The 15,733-nt window shown below is 39.2% G+C and overlaps 2 protein-coding genes across 3 annotated transcripts in view; one reads left to right on the top strand and one right to left on the bottom strand.

Moving 5' to 3' along the window:
* Window positions 1-7,210, top strand: part of mark4 (MAP/microtubule affinity-regulating kinase 4) — a 31,508-nt gene extending 24,298 nt beyond the window's left edge. Inside the window, exons 15-18 of one of the 2 annotated variants that reach the window (XM_002932636.5) lie at window positions 647-883; window positions 1,214-1,293; window positions 4,622-4,666; window positions 4,799-4,953. In XM_002932636.5, the coding sequence (XP_002932682.1) occupies window positions 647-883; window positions 1,214-1,293; window positions 4,622-4,666; window positions 4,799-4,863 (427 nt within the window). In that variant the 3' untranslated portion in view covers window positions 4,864-4,953. Of the gene's footprint in view, window positions 1-646; window positions 884-1,213; window positions 1,294-4,621; window positions 4,667-4,798 lie in introns of both variants that reach the window. The other variant, XM_012968960.3, reaches the window with a different exon arrangement.
* Window positions 7,211-8,399: 1,189 nt separating this feature from the next.
* ckm (creatine kinase, M-type) lies at window positions 8,400-15,437 on the bottom strand. Its single transcript, NM_204043.1, has 8 exons — window positions 15,419-15,437; window positions 12,422-12,634; window positions 11,569-11,723; window positions 10,825-10,957; window positions 10,521-10,692; window positions 9,655-9,778; window positions 9,228-9,417; window positions 8,400-8,905 (listed from the first exon to the last, which is right to left on the bottom strand). Exons 2-8 carry the CDS (start codon window positions 12,612-12,614, stop codon window positions 8,727-8,729), a joined length of 1,146 nt encoding a protein of 381 aa, NP_989374.1. The 5' UTR covers window positions 12,615-12,634; window positions 15,419-15,437; the 3' UTR covers window positions 8,400-8,726.
* Between the last annotated feature and the right edge of the window lie 296 nt (window positions 15,438-15,733).

The following is a 15,733-nucleotide window of genomic DNA, read 5'->3' as shown; positions in this document are numbered from 1 at the left end:
TACACTACTTCACCACTGGGTGTCAGGTTACCAGCTGGTTTCTCCTAAGCGCCAACCTGCAGCTCGGTAGTACAGGTATGGGACCTGTTATCCAGAATGCTTGGGACCTGTTATCCAGAATGCTTGGGACCTGAGATTTTCCGGATAAGGGATCTTTCCATAATTTGGATCTCCATAACCTAAGTCTGCTAAAATTAGTTTAAATATTAAATAAACCCAATAGGCTTGTTTTGCCTCCAGTAAGGATTAATTGTATCTTAGTTGGGATCAAGTACAAGGTACTGTTTTATAATTACAGAGAAAAAGGAAATCATTTTTAAAAATTAGAATTATTTGCTTATAATGGGAGAAGGCCTTTCCGCAATTCGGAACTTCGGGATATAGAGCACTAAATTAAAAAGAGATGTTCTGATGCAAATCTTCAAAGAAATTTGGAAATTCCATGATGCACACTTCCAGGAGGTGTGTCTACCATGTCACCCACTGTGCACATGAATTTGCAGATTTCTTTTTAGTTTAATAAACCATACACCTTCAGAGATTTTTCTTATAGTATACCAAAGGGCCAAAACTAAGGAAAATCTCAGTAACTCAAGTATTTAAACATTGTGTTTATTTTTTTTTTTCCCCCCTCCCAACAATTTAGCTCAACCCCATCTCGTCCACCTGCACTTTCACCATCCACACAGAGTATTGCAGAACGAAGCAGTCTTTCCAGGGGATCCAATGTTCGTAGCACTTTCCATGGGGGCCATGTGCGAGATCGGAGAGGCCAAAACCCACCCCCTAGTTCTCCAACCCACCCCCATGAAGGATTAAATCAAAGTCGGACCAGAGCCACATCAAACCTGTTTAGTAAACTGACCTCCAAACTGACCCGCAGGTAACCAAGAAAGTTCCTAAGAAAATAGAAAAAAAATTTAAGAGTATTCCTCCCATTTAGAGCAATGGGACCTCCGCATAAAAAGTTTTAGACATATTTAAATCAAGCTGCTATTTTGACCTCACAATTAATTAGCTTCCTTAATTCACATCATGGCTTTGCCCAGCTATAGAACTACGGGCATCCAGAATAATAAATGTCTGTGCTTTCTAGCACTGTCCCTGTACCCTTTTCCTTTTTTCTGTTTGTTATTTGCTATTTCTTTCTGCTGTCACCTGTTCTCCTCACTTTTCCTATCCCTCTCTACCTCTTTCATCCTTTCCTCCTTAGGGTCGCTCTTGACCCCTCTAAGAGACAGGCGTCTCACCGCTGTGTGTCTGGAGTGTCTCTCCCTCAGGACAGCAAAATCAGTAAGTTTAACACTCTAATACAGTAATATTTCACTATTGTGGCTGCTTCTAATCTACCGCTCAAAACCTAATGCTGTGTTGCTTATATTCCCTACATCTATTGCTACATTATTTTTAAGGATTCCAGGGACAGACGCCACATCCACAATGTTGTATTGCTTAGATGCATTTTCAGTCTGTTGCCATCCTAATGAAAATGCCATCTGAGACAATATATGCATTTTAGCAGCATGCATGCCTGGGACATTATTGATGTTTGCTCCTCATAATTCACTTCTACTGCAGTAAACCTTTATGTTTTAACTGTTTCCTGGTGATTTTTTCCTCTTTTGGCATGGGAAATGTTATGTATGTTGACATACCTTTATGGTGTCACACTGTAGAGTCTGTAAACAATATGAAGGGGTTGTTCATGCTAATGCTATGCTTTACCTTGAACTGGAATTCCCTATTACTGTAAACTATTGATTGGCAGTGTCCCTTTGGTTACCCTTGAAATTGGATTATGACTTAACTGAAAGGCTATGGCTGCAGCCAGACAGCTGGAAACTACAGACATAATTTGTTTACTCTGAGTCAGTCATAGCACACCATTTTCATTTAAACAAATTGACATGTTCAAACACTGTATAATGATCATTTTAGTAATATTTTTCACCTCCTATTTGAATCAAACATTAAATTATGAGGATATCATTAACAGGTAGCTCTATTGTTGTCATTGATGAAGAATTGTTGTCTTAACCTTTGCCCTAATAGGTTATATACTATTTAAATATTTTATCCTTTAGGTAATATCAGCCCTTTTCGGGGATTCAATCATTACATCTGCCCCTGTGGCAGTGTAGCAATTTAAAGGAAAGGTTAACTTTGTTTGTTAGAGGCACTGTCCCAAAATGCTAACCTACTGCCCCAGGATAGCTTCTTCTACAAAAACCTTGCCTGCTTGGGGTACTTATCTGGGGAGTTTTATGCCATCATTTTTAACTAGTCCTTTCCAGCTTAGCCTGGATTCATCTGCTGTACAATTCAAACAAATCTCAGTGTGCTGCACCCACCCCAATGCACAACATTTACTACCTGGGAGTGGGGTTACCAATTTCTTGTTCTTCAAGGGAGTAAGTCTGTTTCAGTTCTGCCCTTTGTATCTGCAGGTACAGTGTCATGATACAGCTGTTACCAACAAAATCAGATGGTTCACTGTGAACCAGAAGTGCTGTTAATATGTTAACTGTGGGTTTAGGGCAGCTCTTGCCCTCAAGTAGCTCAAGAATGGCTTCTGTTAATCTATTGCCACCACACCAAAAAGGCATTTCTTTATGATGAAGATATATAAATGCTGTATATTTTAATGCAATAACTGGTTTCTAACATTGAAAACTAATCCTCACCCCTGATCAGCTCTTTTACTAATAGTCGTATGGCTTATTTTTGCTGTGTCTTTGTTTTCTGCATTTATGTTGATGTTAGTATTTATTAAAAGTGATATTTGACTCGGTTTTGCAAAGTAACCCCTGTACAGTAGCATTAAGCTGGCCTAAATTATATGCACTCACAGTTAGCATCAGGCACATTAAGGCACATCCATTAGTAACACAGTGCCTGCCATTGTTTCATCTACAGTGAGGAACATAAGTATTTGAACACCCTTCGATTTTGCAAGTTCTCCCACTTAGAAATCATGGAGGGGCTGAAATTCACATTGTAGGTGCATTCCCACTGTGAGAGACAGCATTAAAAAAAATTAAAAAAATCACATTGTATGATTTTTAAAAAATGTATTTGTATTGTACTGCTGCACATAAGTATTTGAACACCTGAGAAAATCAGTGTTAATATTTGGTACAGAAGCCTTTGTTTGCAATTACAGAGGTCAAATATTTCCTGTAGTTCTTGACCAGGTTTGCACACACTGTAACAGGGATTTTGGCCCACTCCTCCACACAGATCTCCTCTAGATCTGTCAGGTTTCGGGGCTGTCGCTGAGCAACACAGAGTTTCAGCTCCCTCCAAAGATTTTCTATTGGATTTAGGTCTGGAGACTGGCTAGGCCACTCCAGAACCTTGATATACCTCTTACGGAGCTACTCCTTGGTTATCCTGGCTGTGTGCTTTGGGTCATTGTAATGTTGGAAGACCCAGCCACGACCCATCTTCAATGCTCTGACTGAGGGAAGGAGGTTGTTGCTCAAAATCTCACAATACATGGCCCCATTCATCCTCTCCTTAATACAGTGCAGTTGTCCTGTCCCCTTAGCAGAAAAGCACCCCCAAAGCATGATGTTACCACCCCCTTGCTTCACAGTAGGGATGGTGTTCTTGGGATGCAACTCATCCTTATTTTTCCTCCAAATATGGCGAGTGAAGTTTAGACCAAAAAGTTCTACTTTGGTCTCATCTGACCACATGAATTTCTCCCAAGCCTCCTCTGGATCAACCAGATGGTCATTGGCAAACTTCAGATGGGCTTGGACATGTGATGACTTGAGCAGGAGAACCTTCCGTGCAATGCATGATTTGAAACCATGACGGCGTAGTGTTCTACCAACAATGACCTTTGAAACTGTGGTCCCAGCTCTCTTCATGTCATTGACCAGCTCCTCCCTAGTAGTTCTGGGCTGATTCCTCACCTTTCTTATCATCAGTGATACCCCACGAGGTGAGATCTTGCATGGAGCTCCAGTCCTAGGGAGACTGACACTCCAACAGTTGAATTATTTTCACCAAGCTGCTTGGCAATTGTCCTATAGCCCTTTCCAGCCTTGTGGAGGTCCACAATTTTGTCTCAATTTTGTGTCTTTTGACAGCTCTTTCGTCTTGCCCATGGTAGTAGTTGGCTTCTGACTGACTGTGGGGTGGACAGGTATCTTAAAAGAGCTCAGACAGGTGCTACTAATTTAGATTAATGAGTGGAGTAGAGGTGGACTATTTAAAGGCAGAGTAACAGGTCTTTGAGAGCCAGCAGTGCAATACAAATACATTCTTTAAAAATCATACAATGTGATTTCCTAAAATTTTTTTTAAATGCTGTCTCTCACAGTGGGAATGCACCTACAATGTGAATTTCAGACCCCTCCATGATTTCCATGTGGGAGAACTTGCAAAATCGCAGGGTGTTCAAATACTTATGTTCCTCACTGTAATATACTCAGTGGTCATTTACTAAATGTATAGCTCACATTTGGAAGTGCTAATAAAAAGTTCTGCCCCCCCCCCCTTTTTTTCTTCTCTTTTGTTTGCTTGTGTGTGTTACACTTTTTTAACATAGAAAAATAAGACTAGGGGATAAGTAGAAAAATCTTTTTTTTTTTTTTTTTTTTTCTTTTAGGGTCACAGACGAATCTGAGAGAGTCTGGAGACCTGAGGTCACAGGGTAAGGCATAACACATTTTTCTTATAGTTTTATCTACCCCTCACTGATATAATTTTTACACTATAAGCTTTAATCTCACCAGTACCTCCTAAATTGTCAGTATTTCATTCCATTTTTTTTCCCCTTCTGCAGTAGCTATATACCTTGGAATAAAACGTCGGCCAACTCCAGCCTGCTCAGACCTCCCAGGGATGTGAGAAGGTCAAGTCAGCACCCACCCTTGCAGCCAACAGAAACCTCCATTGCTCCCAACAGCCCTTCCTCAATAGGAAGGCCAAGCCCCCTACCAGGCAAGCTACGCCCACTTATCACTGTTGGGACAGTGGGACTTTAAGAAAGGGAGGTCTGCTCTGTGTGGAAATATACTGAGATGTTGTGACTCTTAATACTGAGACTGTATCCCTTCTAGGAATAATCATGCAGTCTCGGATAGCCACATGCACTCTTTGCCGTTGGGATGCTGTGCCTTTAAGACGGACACGTACCCCTTTCTCTGGATTGCCACACCTGCTACCCACTAGGAGATGCTGTGGCATTGCTAAGAGTAGCAGGTCCACTTTAGCCTAGAAGACACGCCCCTCTTGGATGTGCCATGCCCCATGTGTATCTTGGGACAGCAGTAACTATAACAGGAGTATCTGTGAAATCATAAGGGCAGGGCTCATGTTGGACACATTATTTCTTTTAGATTTGGCCCTTTCCGCTGTGCCATGATGTATCTGAAGTGACCAGGGGAACATGCTGGATCAGTGTTATGTGTATTAGCAATCTCTTTCCCTTAAAGTAATCATTCCCCCTTTAATGGAACTCCCCACGTGTAGGTAATTTTCCCCTCTTAATAAGCCTCGTCCTTTATTAAATACCTCAAGTCATGCTCCCCCAGATTAAATCCTCTATTATTGATACCTAACTTATTGAATTTCCCTTTTAAAAACCAATTTTTTAACTGTTTTTCTCCCATAATGCGTTTGTCTTGGGAATTTCCCTATAAGTATATTCCCCTTTGAATGAAGCTTTTCCTTATCCACATGTGCTTCTGCAAACCCACTTCCCTTACTGATTTATTCTTAATCAAAAGTCACACTTTGGATTACCTGTTCTGCTTTGTGAATGATCACCTGTTTCCCACGTCACAGGCTATAATGCTAACAAGGTTTCTACCCTATTTCCAGCCTTTAAACAAATATTTTATCCACCAACCTTTAATTCTTAATAATGAAAAGGTAGGACCTTCTTAAGGACTTGCCTTGTGCTGTCCATTCTCACCCATTGGTTGCTGAATTGTGTGGGCGGGATTGTGTAAATGTGCGGGTCACGGAAACTACTGTTCTTTTACTGAGTGGGGGAGGGTGTCCCATCTGATTACTGCTCTGTGCGCACGCAAACACCACTGCTCCTCACAAATACTCATGTACCAGTCAGAATACCTTACATACATACCATCCTGGGGCAGTATCCACCTTATACTGAATCTAGCATTACAAAACCAAAAAGAACACTCAATAATCACACTTAAACATAAATGAATTCAATCTTGAGCATTTGTATGTGGAGGTCTGCCTACCAAGGCTGTTTGTGTGCCAAATTAGGTGCTTTTGAGTGATGAAACTTACAAGAGATAGGACTTTGAATAGAGCTGTTCCCAGCTGGAAAGTGAGCAGTCAAAATGCTCTGTGTGCCATTTGCCTAAATTACTGCTAGAGTGAGTATTCCTGCAGTAGACTGCATTAACTTCTGTAATGTTAACAAAGCATTTACAATTAAACAGACCATTAACTCCACAAAACATTCTTCATTCTGGACGTTCTACACAATCCTGTTCCAAATCTTTACATGACACTTGTTACACATACTGGATCTTGTAAAAAGCTAAGCAACAACCATTTTCCACTGTTATCTGCTGAAACCTTGCAATATTTGTTTTTTCTTAAGGCCAATACTTAGATGCAGTAGAAAATTATCCCTACTAAACTGTCTTTAGTTCTGAAATCTTAATGCTGACTGTAGTACTGTATTGTAATAACTACTGTTCACACAGCATCTGATGCAAATCACTATACACACTGTCTTGTATCTACAGCACCATATAAACAATACAGTACAAATCACTTTGGTTTTTTTACTAAGCATCCTGTGCTCATCTTCTCACACAAACAGTCACTGCTTCAAACACACAAGGGCCCTGTAGTAATCACTGTTGTTTTATAAATCAACACCCACCAACACGTAGGTTTTTCAGAACTATTACCCTGTAGTTATCAAATGGCTGAATGTTTTATTTACAGATCTATGTGGTGGATTTCCAGTAGCATATATGGTTATGTACACATGCAATACCATTTAACTACACATTGTCATATACAAATCTTTGCTTTGCCTACTGTTACTTTTTTTTTTTTTTAACACACAGTGCCCATACTGTACACACAAACTTGTTACCATACATACAAGAAGTGTAGAAGCACAGCAGTGGAACACCCTCTCCCATATTATACCTTAAATATATTTATTAAACTCACCCAAATAAATCTGTACATGATGTTGTATGTGTTACACAAGTGCTGTATCAAGGGTGGTGGTATGTAAAGGTTGTGAAGTATTTGGAAAAAGTACTTAGAAAACATTTAAAAATCTGCAAAGAACATATGTGAGGTTTGAAAAGATGCAACCACTTTCCATAAATTGGCCTTATGCTATCTTTACTATGCCCTGTACTCTAGAGTTACCCAAAGAGAATTTTCATTTCCACTGGTAAATATCCCCTTTTCCTATTCATTCATCTTAGTCTTCTGTCTTTGAGGGGTAAGATGAGACTTTGAAGGTTTATAGAAAGCAGCCATTTCTGAAATGTTTATGGGAACAGTGAGACACTTGGGGGCACATTTACAAAATCTTGTTTTTTTCTGGCCTTGAAAGTCGTATAAACTCAACATGGTATAAATCCGAATTAAACTCGATCATTGTATTTATAAAATGGCACGATAATGCTTGAATCGTTCGTATGAAAATTTTGAGTTTACATTCAAAAATCCATACGAAAATTTGAGTTTAAACGGACGTTCGTTTTCATGAATCCTGTTTATTTTTCCTAAACAGTTATTGCTCCAGCAGCCATTACAGGAGCATTGGCACTTATTCTGGGAAAACAAATAATGTGGGTGAAATAGAAAACAATGATGGGATTAACTTCTCCTTGAAACTGAGTAAAAAAGAAAAAAGTGAGGGGATTAACTTCTCCTTGAAAATGTGTCAAGGACAGGCTGTCACTGACTAGCCTATTCCTCTACTATTCTAAAGCTACATAGGATTCAATTTTTTTTTGACAAAAATAAGTTAACTAAACATTAATAAATCAAATTATGGGAGTTATTTCCGAAAAACTTTAATTTTTCGAAAAACGTTATCAGAAAAATCGAGTACTGGCAAAAAAAAAATCTTGAAAATATCTAAAGGTAAAAAAATCAACTTTTTCTCAAAATTGCTTAGTAAATGTGCCCCTTGTTAATGAAAACTCAAGCAGGGTGGGTCAAATAGAAATCTAAATAGTTTATAAACAATTAGAAAGCAAATTCATAAATGTCATAGTGGAATCAGAAAAACTTATTTAATGGGCTGACTGTTGCAGGAAGCTTGGAGTAAGTCAAGACACAGTTCATGTAAATTGGAAAAATAAGTGTATGCGCTGATTGAAGAAAAAGCCAAAGGAAATGCCAACATTGAGAAGGACACATTGTTAGAGGTGATATTTTGGTTTTATTGTCTCCAGGCAATCATTGGGGGGTTTACAAAACAAATGGTGAAAGGATGGTAAATGTGCAATAATATAATCTTTATCAGAGAATTAGATTTATCTTCTCTTTTATGTTGATTTTGAAGTTTTTGTTTTCTTGTGCTGGATCTTCCTACTACATTTCTGAGATTATCCCACCCACATCCATTACTTATGTATTCCCCTGTAGATGGCCATTTTTTGACCTCTAATGATCTTAATGGGGTCTCCTGTCCCCTTTGATGGTGGTAAGGGTTAGGGTGTTTAGGCTCTGTCTCTAGCCCCTGTCATCTACTTCTGTGCTGGCATCATATCATCAATGGACTGTCCCTTCTCAAGCTTCTTCTCCATCTCAATCATGAGTTTCACACCATCCACTACCATCTGGACTTGGTCCACTTCAGAGAAGCCCAGCCTATCAGCATTGGAGATATCAAAGACACCTCCTACTGCTGCAGTGTCAACACCACCTGTGGGGATAAGGGACAAAATGTTAGGAAAGAAAAAACACACACGTGTTAAATTCTAGTTGGTTAAATTCTGTTCTATCAATGTATCCCCCACAGTCATATGTTTTTAGGTAGGCTCTTCAAGGGGATACACTGCTATGACAAAGGCAGCATGACAAAAATTGGTATAGGTAACAATATTATGATAGATGAGATCTAATTTAGTCCTTGCTAGTCCAAGAATCAGTTTACTTAAAATTTCCATTCCTGTTTCAATAACTGGTTACACTCCGTCATATTCTTAAATGTCCTATTAGTGTCCCTTTAAAAAAAATATCCTTACCTGTGCCTCTCTTCTGCAGACGAAGCCTGCCCAGTATCTCATCAAATTTGGGGTGTTTGCTGAGGTTGGGGAGCTTGGCATGGACACCTCCTCTCAGGCCTGTGCCCAAGTTTGATGGGCAGGTAAGGACATAACCCAGATGTTCATTCCACATGAAGGGGTGTCCTGCTTGTTTAAAGATCTCTTCAATCTATAATAAATAAAGGAATAATTGTGGGGAGTTTAAATTTTACTCAAACAGGTGCAAAGTTTGCTTTAGGTCTAGTAGCCTTAGCAACCAAGCTAATACAGTGAACACCATGCCTGATTAGTTGCTATTGAATTCTAGAACTGTAGCAAACCTTCCAACCATTTTCTTATTACCCCAAAGACAGGCCTAATCTAAGAGAGATGAGAAACCCAACTGATAAGGATCATTATGTTATACCTTCTGAAGTCCCTCACAGAAGCGTCTGAAGACTTCTTTCATGTTTCCTCCTTTCTGCATGGAAATGACTCTCAGATGGTCCTCTTCATTTACCCACACCAGGAAGGTCTTGTTTTCATTGTGCCTGAAGGTAGTGATATAGATTAAATATTAGTTAGAGCTAATATATATTTATATGGGTTCACACCAAAAATACCAGCTTTATGACCACAATTATTGCTCTTGCTAATGCAGTCTATTGATAAGCACCTTTCTCACAATAAGTATTGTGGCAGCTCATCCAACATATTAAGGCAACATAAACCTATAAAGCCTATTCACATCACAAATGCAAGAATATTCTTCAATGAGAATCATCTCTACATCAGTCATGTCATTATCTAACATGCTAGAATTTATTTGTAATATTGACTTTTCAGTATTATACAATAATGAGAAGGTTAAATACAGTGTTATTGGGTGTTCAGAGCTAAAATAAAATGCTCAGTGCCTACCACAACAATCCTGATGAGAAGTGAAAAAAGGGTTATAGGATTGGTCCTATCTCTAAGGTAGCTGAATTACAGCTCTCATTATGCTTTGACACTTAATAGTCTAAGAACATTTTTCTGAAGCAACACTGCTTAGGAATCTGATGGTTGTCTGCCTACTTGTTAGCCTCCAGTGTCGGACTGGGAGGCCAGGGGTCCACCTTAGACTATGGGCCCCATTCTCCAAACTACTACTACTCCACTCAACCTCTATATTTTCCTATTTTCCACGGGGTTTTTTCCTGGTATCCCTGTGGGCCAGTCAGACACTGTTACCATCCCTGTGCGGGGTTATTACATTCTACTATGTTGAGACTTATAGGCCACATAACTCACCAGATACCACGGGCATCAGGCCAGTCACGGCCCATGCCAGAGGCCAGAAGCAGAGGGGACACTGGTTTGTCAAACAGGAAGTGGTCATCAATCAGCTGCTGCTGCTCTGCATCTGACATATCCTTGAGAGGGTAGTATTTCCCTTTGAATTCCCCAGACAGACTGCTGAGAGCTGAAAAGAGTGGATAAAAGTTAATGTCCAGCAGTCTGTGCTATATAACTGCAGGTGCCTAACACACCGAACTTATTAGAAAAGGTCATTACACTATATAACAAAAACATTGCCACACCACAGGTTATTTACCTTTGATGGAGTGTTTTTCAATGGCACGACGCTCCCCACGGCTGCAGTGGGGGGGCAGGGCATATCCCTTAATGCTACGGCCAGTCCTTACACGGCTGCTCAACACATAGTTTGGGTCAAGGTCATCACCTCCCTGAAAGCAAGAGAGCAATTTATTAAGTATTCATACTAGCTTGACATTAGGATGTGCTGTTCAATGAATCTCTGAACCTGTTGGTTTTTCAACCCTTTCTCATTCAAATAGCTAAATTACATTATTTAATTTAGCTGTATATATATTACTCACAAAATCTGAAATGATAATTGGAATCAGTTAGCTGTTCTTGTATATTGTGATGGAAACAATATAATAAATAGTTTTAGTAGGTGAAATGAACGGGGCCATAGATACAGGCACAGGGCTTTATAACCCTGATAACTTGGCTGGGTGCAGTTATATTTTGCTCTAACTTTGGAACCTTCAGGAAAACATTTTTTTTAGGCAAGCGATAAAGATATTAAATATATAGAGGAAATCAGTTGGTATAAAAAGAAGGATTGCTGCCTGCTGCCTGGAACTCAAGTGGGTAAATCTGTAGGGCTACATTACTGAAATAGAAACAAATGTTAAAAAATACTAAAAAATATATTTTACATTCCTATCTTTACTAACTGCTATAGTAATTTCCAAACAATCCTCAACAAACAATGTTATATCTTAAACTGCACTTACTGCCCTTTATGTTAATTTAATAACCAGAATACCTTAAGGTTGGCAAAGTTGAGGTCTGTCTTGTGTTTGTCAGTTGGCTTGTAACCACCGTGACGATCCTCAATAATGGGATCAAAAAGGTCCTTGAACACCTCATAGGATTCCTCATCCCCTGCTACGCAGCCCACAGTCATGATGAAAGGATGGCCTATGAACAGCAGGGTAACTCATTTATAGAACGAACTTGTGATTTCATTTTTCATTTTTTTACAGAAAAAGATAAAGGTTCCTTCTGATGGTAGTCAAGTAGAAGCAGAGATAATAGACATTTTATAGTGTTTTACTTCTTAACACAGGCAAATCTTGAAGTATTCTACAGAAAAACATTATCATAGGTGGGTGCACAGAACTAGGGAGGAAGGGTCACACAGCATTTCCACATTTATTATTATTTCTGAAATGTCTGCAGTATACAATTTAGTTGAACCCTACTTCCTGAGGTGCAATGTGACCTGAGGATTTGGTGTTTCCTTAAAGGTCTCTGTGTCTTCCCCAAATGCAGGCCCAAAATGAAAGGGAGGTACATCTTTCCTCTCTGTGCCACTTCAAACTAAAACAAAGCTATAAGACATATTACTAGATTCCCTAACCATATATCTGATAGTTCAGCCCCCCCATTGTAAAAATGTATCATTTGCAATCCCCATAAGCCCTTTATACTTATGGAACCCTATCCCCTGCTGCATTGATGTGCCTATCGTTATTTCTGTAAATGTTGTACCATATTATGAGAAAAGGGGGCTATTCCAGACACATCTGTCCAGCCAATCTACAAAAAGCATAGTGGAATTATAGAGCCACAATGTTCCAAAACCCTGGACTTTTCAAGAATTATAGATTTCTTACCTGGGTTGTCAACTCCAGTCTGAATGACATCATCCAAGGTGAAGCCACTTGGTGTCTGCTTGTCCCTGAGCTTCTTGTAGATGTCAGCAGACAGGGCCTTGGCCATATGATTGTTGTGCTTGGTGAGGTCAGGATATTCCTCCTCAGAGGAATAATTCAATTTCCAGTTATTATGGGTGTTACCGAAAGGCATGTTGGAAGATCGGGCTAGACCTGCAGTTTAAGGGACATTTAAAAGAGAAAAAAAAAACATTCATTAGAAAGGATTATTCAGCATGTGTTGATCATCAGTAGACAAAATATTTGGTACAAATCTAGTAGTTTTTTGGTTTTTAATTTGAGAAATCCCAGATGAGAAGCAACACTTCAGCTTGTCAAATGTGAAATGGCTTGGATGAGTTAATCCTTTATAAAGTGTCCTAGATACAGTCCTAATGGTATTAGGATGTTGGACAGAGTATCATTTAGTTATCTAGATATTAAAGATTCACATGTCAAAAGATGAGAAGGGCAGTCTTCTCTATATAGAGATGTCTTATTTATTCCACTTCTCTGATCTGAGCCTTATATTCATGAACCTTCCCAAACCAATATGTACCCCTACATCCAGCAATTCTAGATGTTCTCTGGCTCCTGTTCACCACAGTCCCATAATTGCTTGGTATGAGACGTGCGATCTTATGCAACAAATGGCAAAGCATGTTGAGTTGGCGATTTGACAAAAGCATATGATATGGTAGGTGTAGAGGTGAGTTTGTGCATGACCAGTAAGATACTATGTGACACTTTATTGGGCTGTGTTCTTGAATGTGCCTGTTCAGTAGCAGCGAGTGGCAGTTTGGCAGTGCTGGGACAGCACGTTCTGGATAAATATAGATCATGCCATTTCTGTACACATAGCCAAAGCTAACAGGTGGCTGTGCTGTGAAACATGAGAGGAAAGAAAGGGGGTGGGGAGAGGTTTAAAGTTCTGAAAAGAGTACTGAAAGAGTAAAGGATGGTGCACGATACTTATCCTTGCCAAAGCCAAAGCAAGATAGACAGACAGACAAACAAACATGCAATCACTTTAAGTATCTGTCTATCATGGTAGGGCTTACCAATACTGAAGGGTTGAATGACCCATAAATCAACTGTCCCCAGTAAACAGATATTCCTATACTAGAAAGAGATTTTTGAATTCACTGACAGATGATCAGTTGTAGGGAAAGCTGCCTACTGGGGGACAGTCTTACTGAGATAGGGTTAAAGAGAGTAGGTCTTTCACAAGGTCCTAAGTGAAAGCATCTGAAAATTCATCAGGAAACCAGTTGTTTTGGAAAGAAAGATTTAGGAGCTTTGCAGCCATTCTTGCAGGTATTTTTTTTTTTTTACAAGGAATGGTTTAAGTCTCTTTAGGTTTATTTAACAGAAAAAGGATTTAAGTTCTGTAGCTCTGTTTAGCTGTGAGTTATTCAGACTTTTTAGGTCTAATAATTAAGCAGGCATAATTACCTTATTACATAGTTAACAAGGCATCCAAAACCGCATTTCACCAAAATCACTGTTCAGGCTATTAATTTTGGAGCTTCTGAGTTAAAGTTATAGGTCCCAATAAATGGGAAAGAATAAGGGCTCTTGCATTTGAACATTTACAACTTTGATTCCATGCATTGATTTTTGCCATCCACCACACGGGGATGTAAGAGTTAAATGAACCCATGCTTCTCTATGGGGACTGTACACACTGGAGCATACCGAGTCACAACATGCAGTAGTTCAGATAGACAGGATCTGAAAGACTAACCATTCTGGCACTGCACAACAGATTGTCGTAACAGTTACTAAATTATATTTGTACATACAACATTTTCTATATGCGCCACATTGATAGTGTGTGGTGTTGTCATATTTTATGTGTACAACTTAGGAGGAGCATTGCTCTAGTGGACTGACTTGAGGGCAAAAATGTAAATGCTCCACAAGTTTGCTGGTTAAGACTCTACAGATCTGCCTTACAAGAAAGTATACCTTACAAGCAAATAATGAAAGGCTCTAAAAGTCTACCATACAAAAAGGGTTGAAGAATTCCAAGATCTGTCCAAGATCTGTGTTAAATGCTCAAATGAGTTAAATCCTCATAAGATCTGTATTATTGTAACTATTTATAAATATTAAGGCTCTACGTCCTTTCCTTGCTTCATGCACTAAGGATGCCATCACTAATGCACAGGTCGTCACATATGAAGGGTCAGTAAAAGGTAGATATAACAGTGGTAAGCTCACTTCTGGTGGGTGCTAAGGAATAGTTGAGAAACCTACTGTAAACATTAATGAAAATGGTAACAGCTGTTTTGTACTTATTTATCAGCAAATACATGCAAAATTTACAATCATTTTAGTCTACAAAAAGAACATGTAAATGTTACTGCAGGGGTCTCCCTGATATAATTGCATCGATCAAGTATCATATACAGGGAAAGGTTTAATGCACTGCAGCCTTCACATAGGGACACAATTATATGGTCTGCAAGTGTCCTTCTTTGTACACTTTCTAGGCACTTGGTCTGCCCAGAGTTCTGCAGAAACCTACAGTTTGGTTTCCACACAATACTTTCTAGCTAGAAGGATATTACTTTTGTACGAAAAAAGTTGCATGTGTGGTTTATAAACTTATGCTTTGCAAGTATATTTTGCTAAAGGAAGATTTACATTCTATGAAGATATTAATGAGATGACGCTATAAATTTACCATTCTAAGTAAAAGTTATAGATGTGGAAGTCCTGTGCATTGTAGTTGGTTGGAGCCCCAATATATGTAAATTAAGAATTTATATCCTGCAACCAACCAGTTGATGTTGCATCTACCAAATCTAGGGGGCAAATGCCCTCTCTCCCAAACCCTAAAACTGGCTCTGGTTGTCTTTTGTTTGAGAATTTGCAGGTCTATTTTGGCAAAGAACAAGTTCACACACAACAAGGCTTTCCCCCTAACAGTAGAAGGGTAAAATGTATTACCTGCTTTAGAGACGGAGCAAACTTCAGGGTGACCCAACTAGCTCATCCAAATTCTATCTTATATAACCCTAAGTTGCTTTCAATTGGCCAGCTCTTTGAAGGTGTGAAATGTGTCACTGTGATGTCAAGACATCAACGCCTTCTCATTGGTTCCTATTATATCTGACTTGATGCCTTTATCTGGAGCACAAGAGCTCAGCTTTCTCACTATGGGTTATAATTAGAGAGTGGGTGGGTCAGTTCAGTAGTAGTACAGACAGAGGGAATTTTGGATCCTATCATACACTGGGTGACACGGTGAAGCAGAGAGAGAGG

Source organism: Xenopus tropicalis, chromosome 8 (genome assembly GCF_000004195.4).
Source record: "Xenopus tropicalis strain Nigerian chromosome 8, UCB_Xtro_10.0, whole genome shotgun sequence".
In the NCBI taxonomy this organism is placed as follows: Eukaryota; Metazoa; Chordata; class Amphibia; order Anura; family Pipidae; genus Xenopus; species Xenopus tropicalis.
Note: the sequence above shows the minus strand (reverse complement) of the source record. Positions and strands in the feature narration are given on the sequence as shown.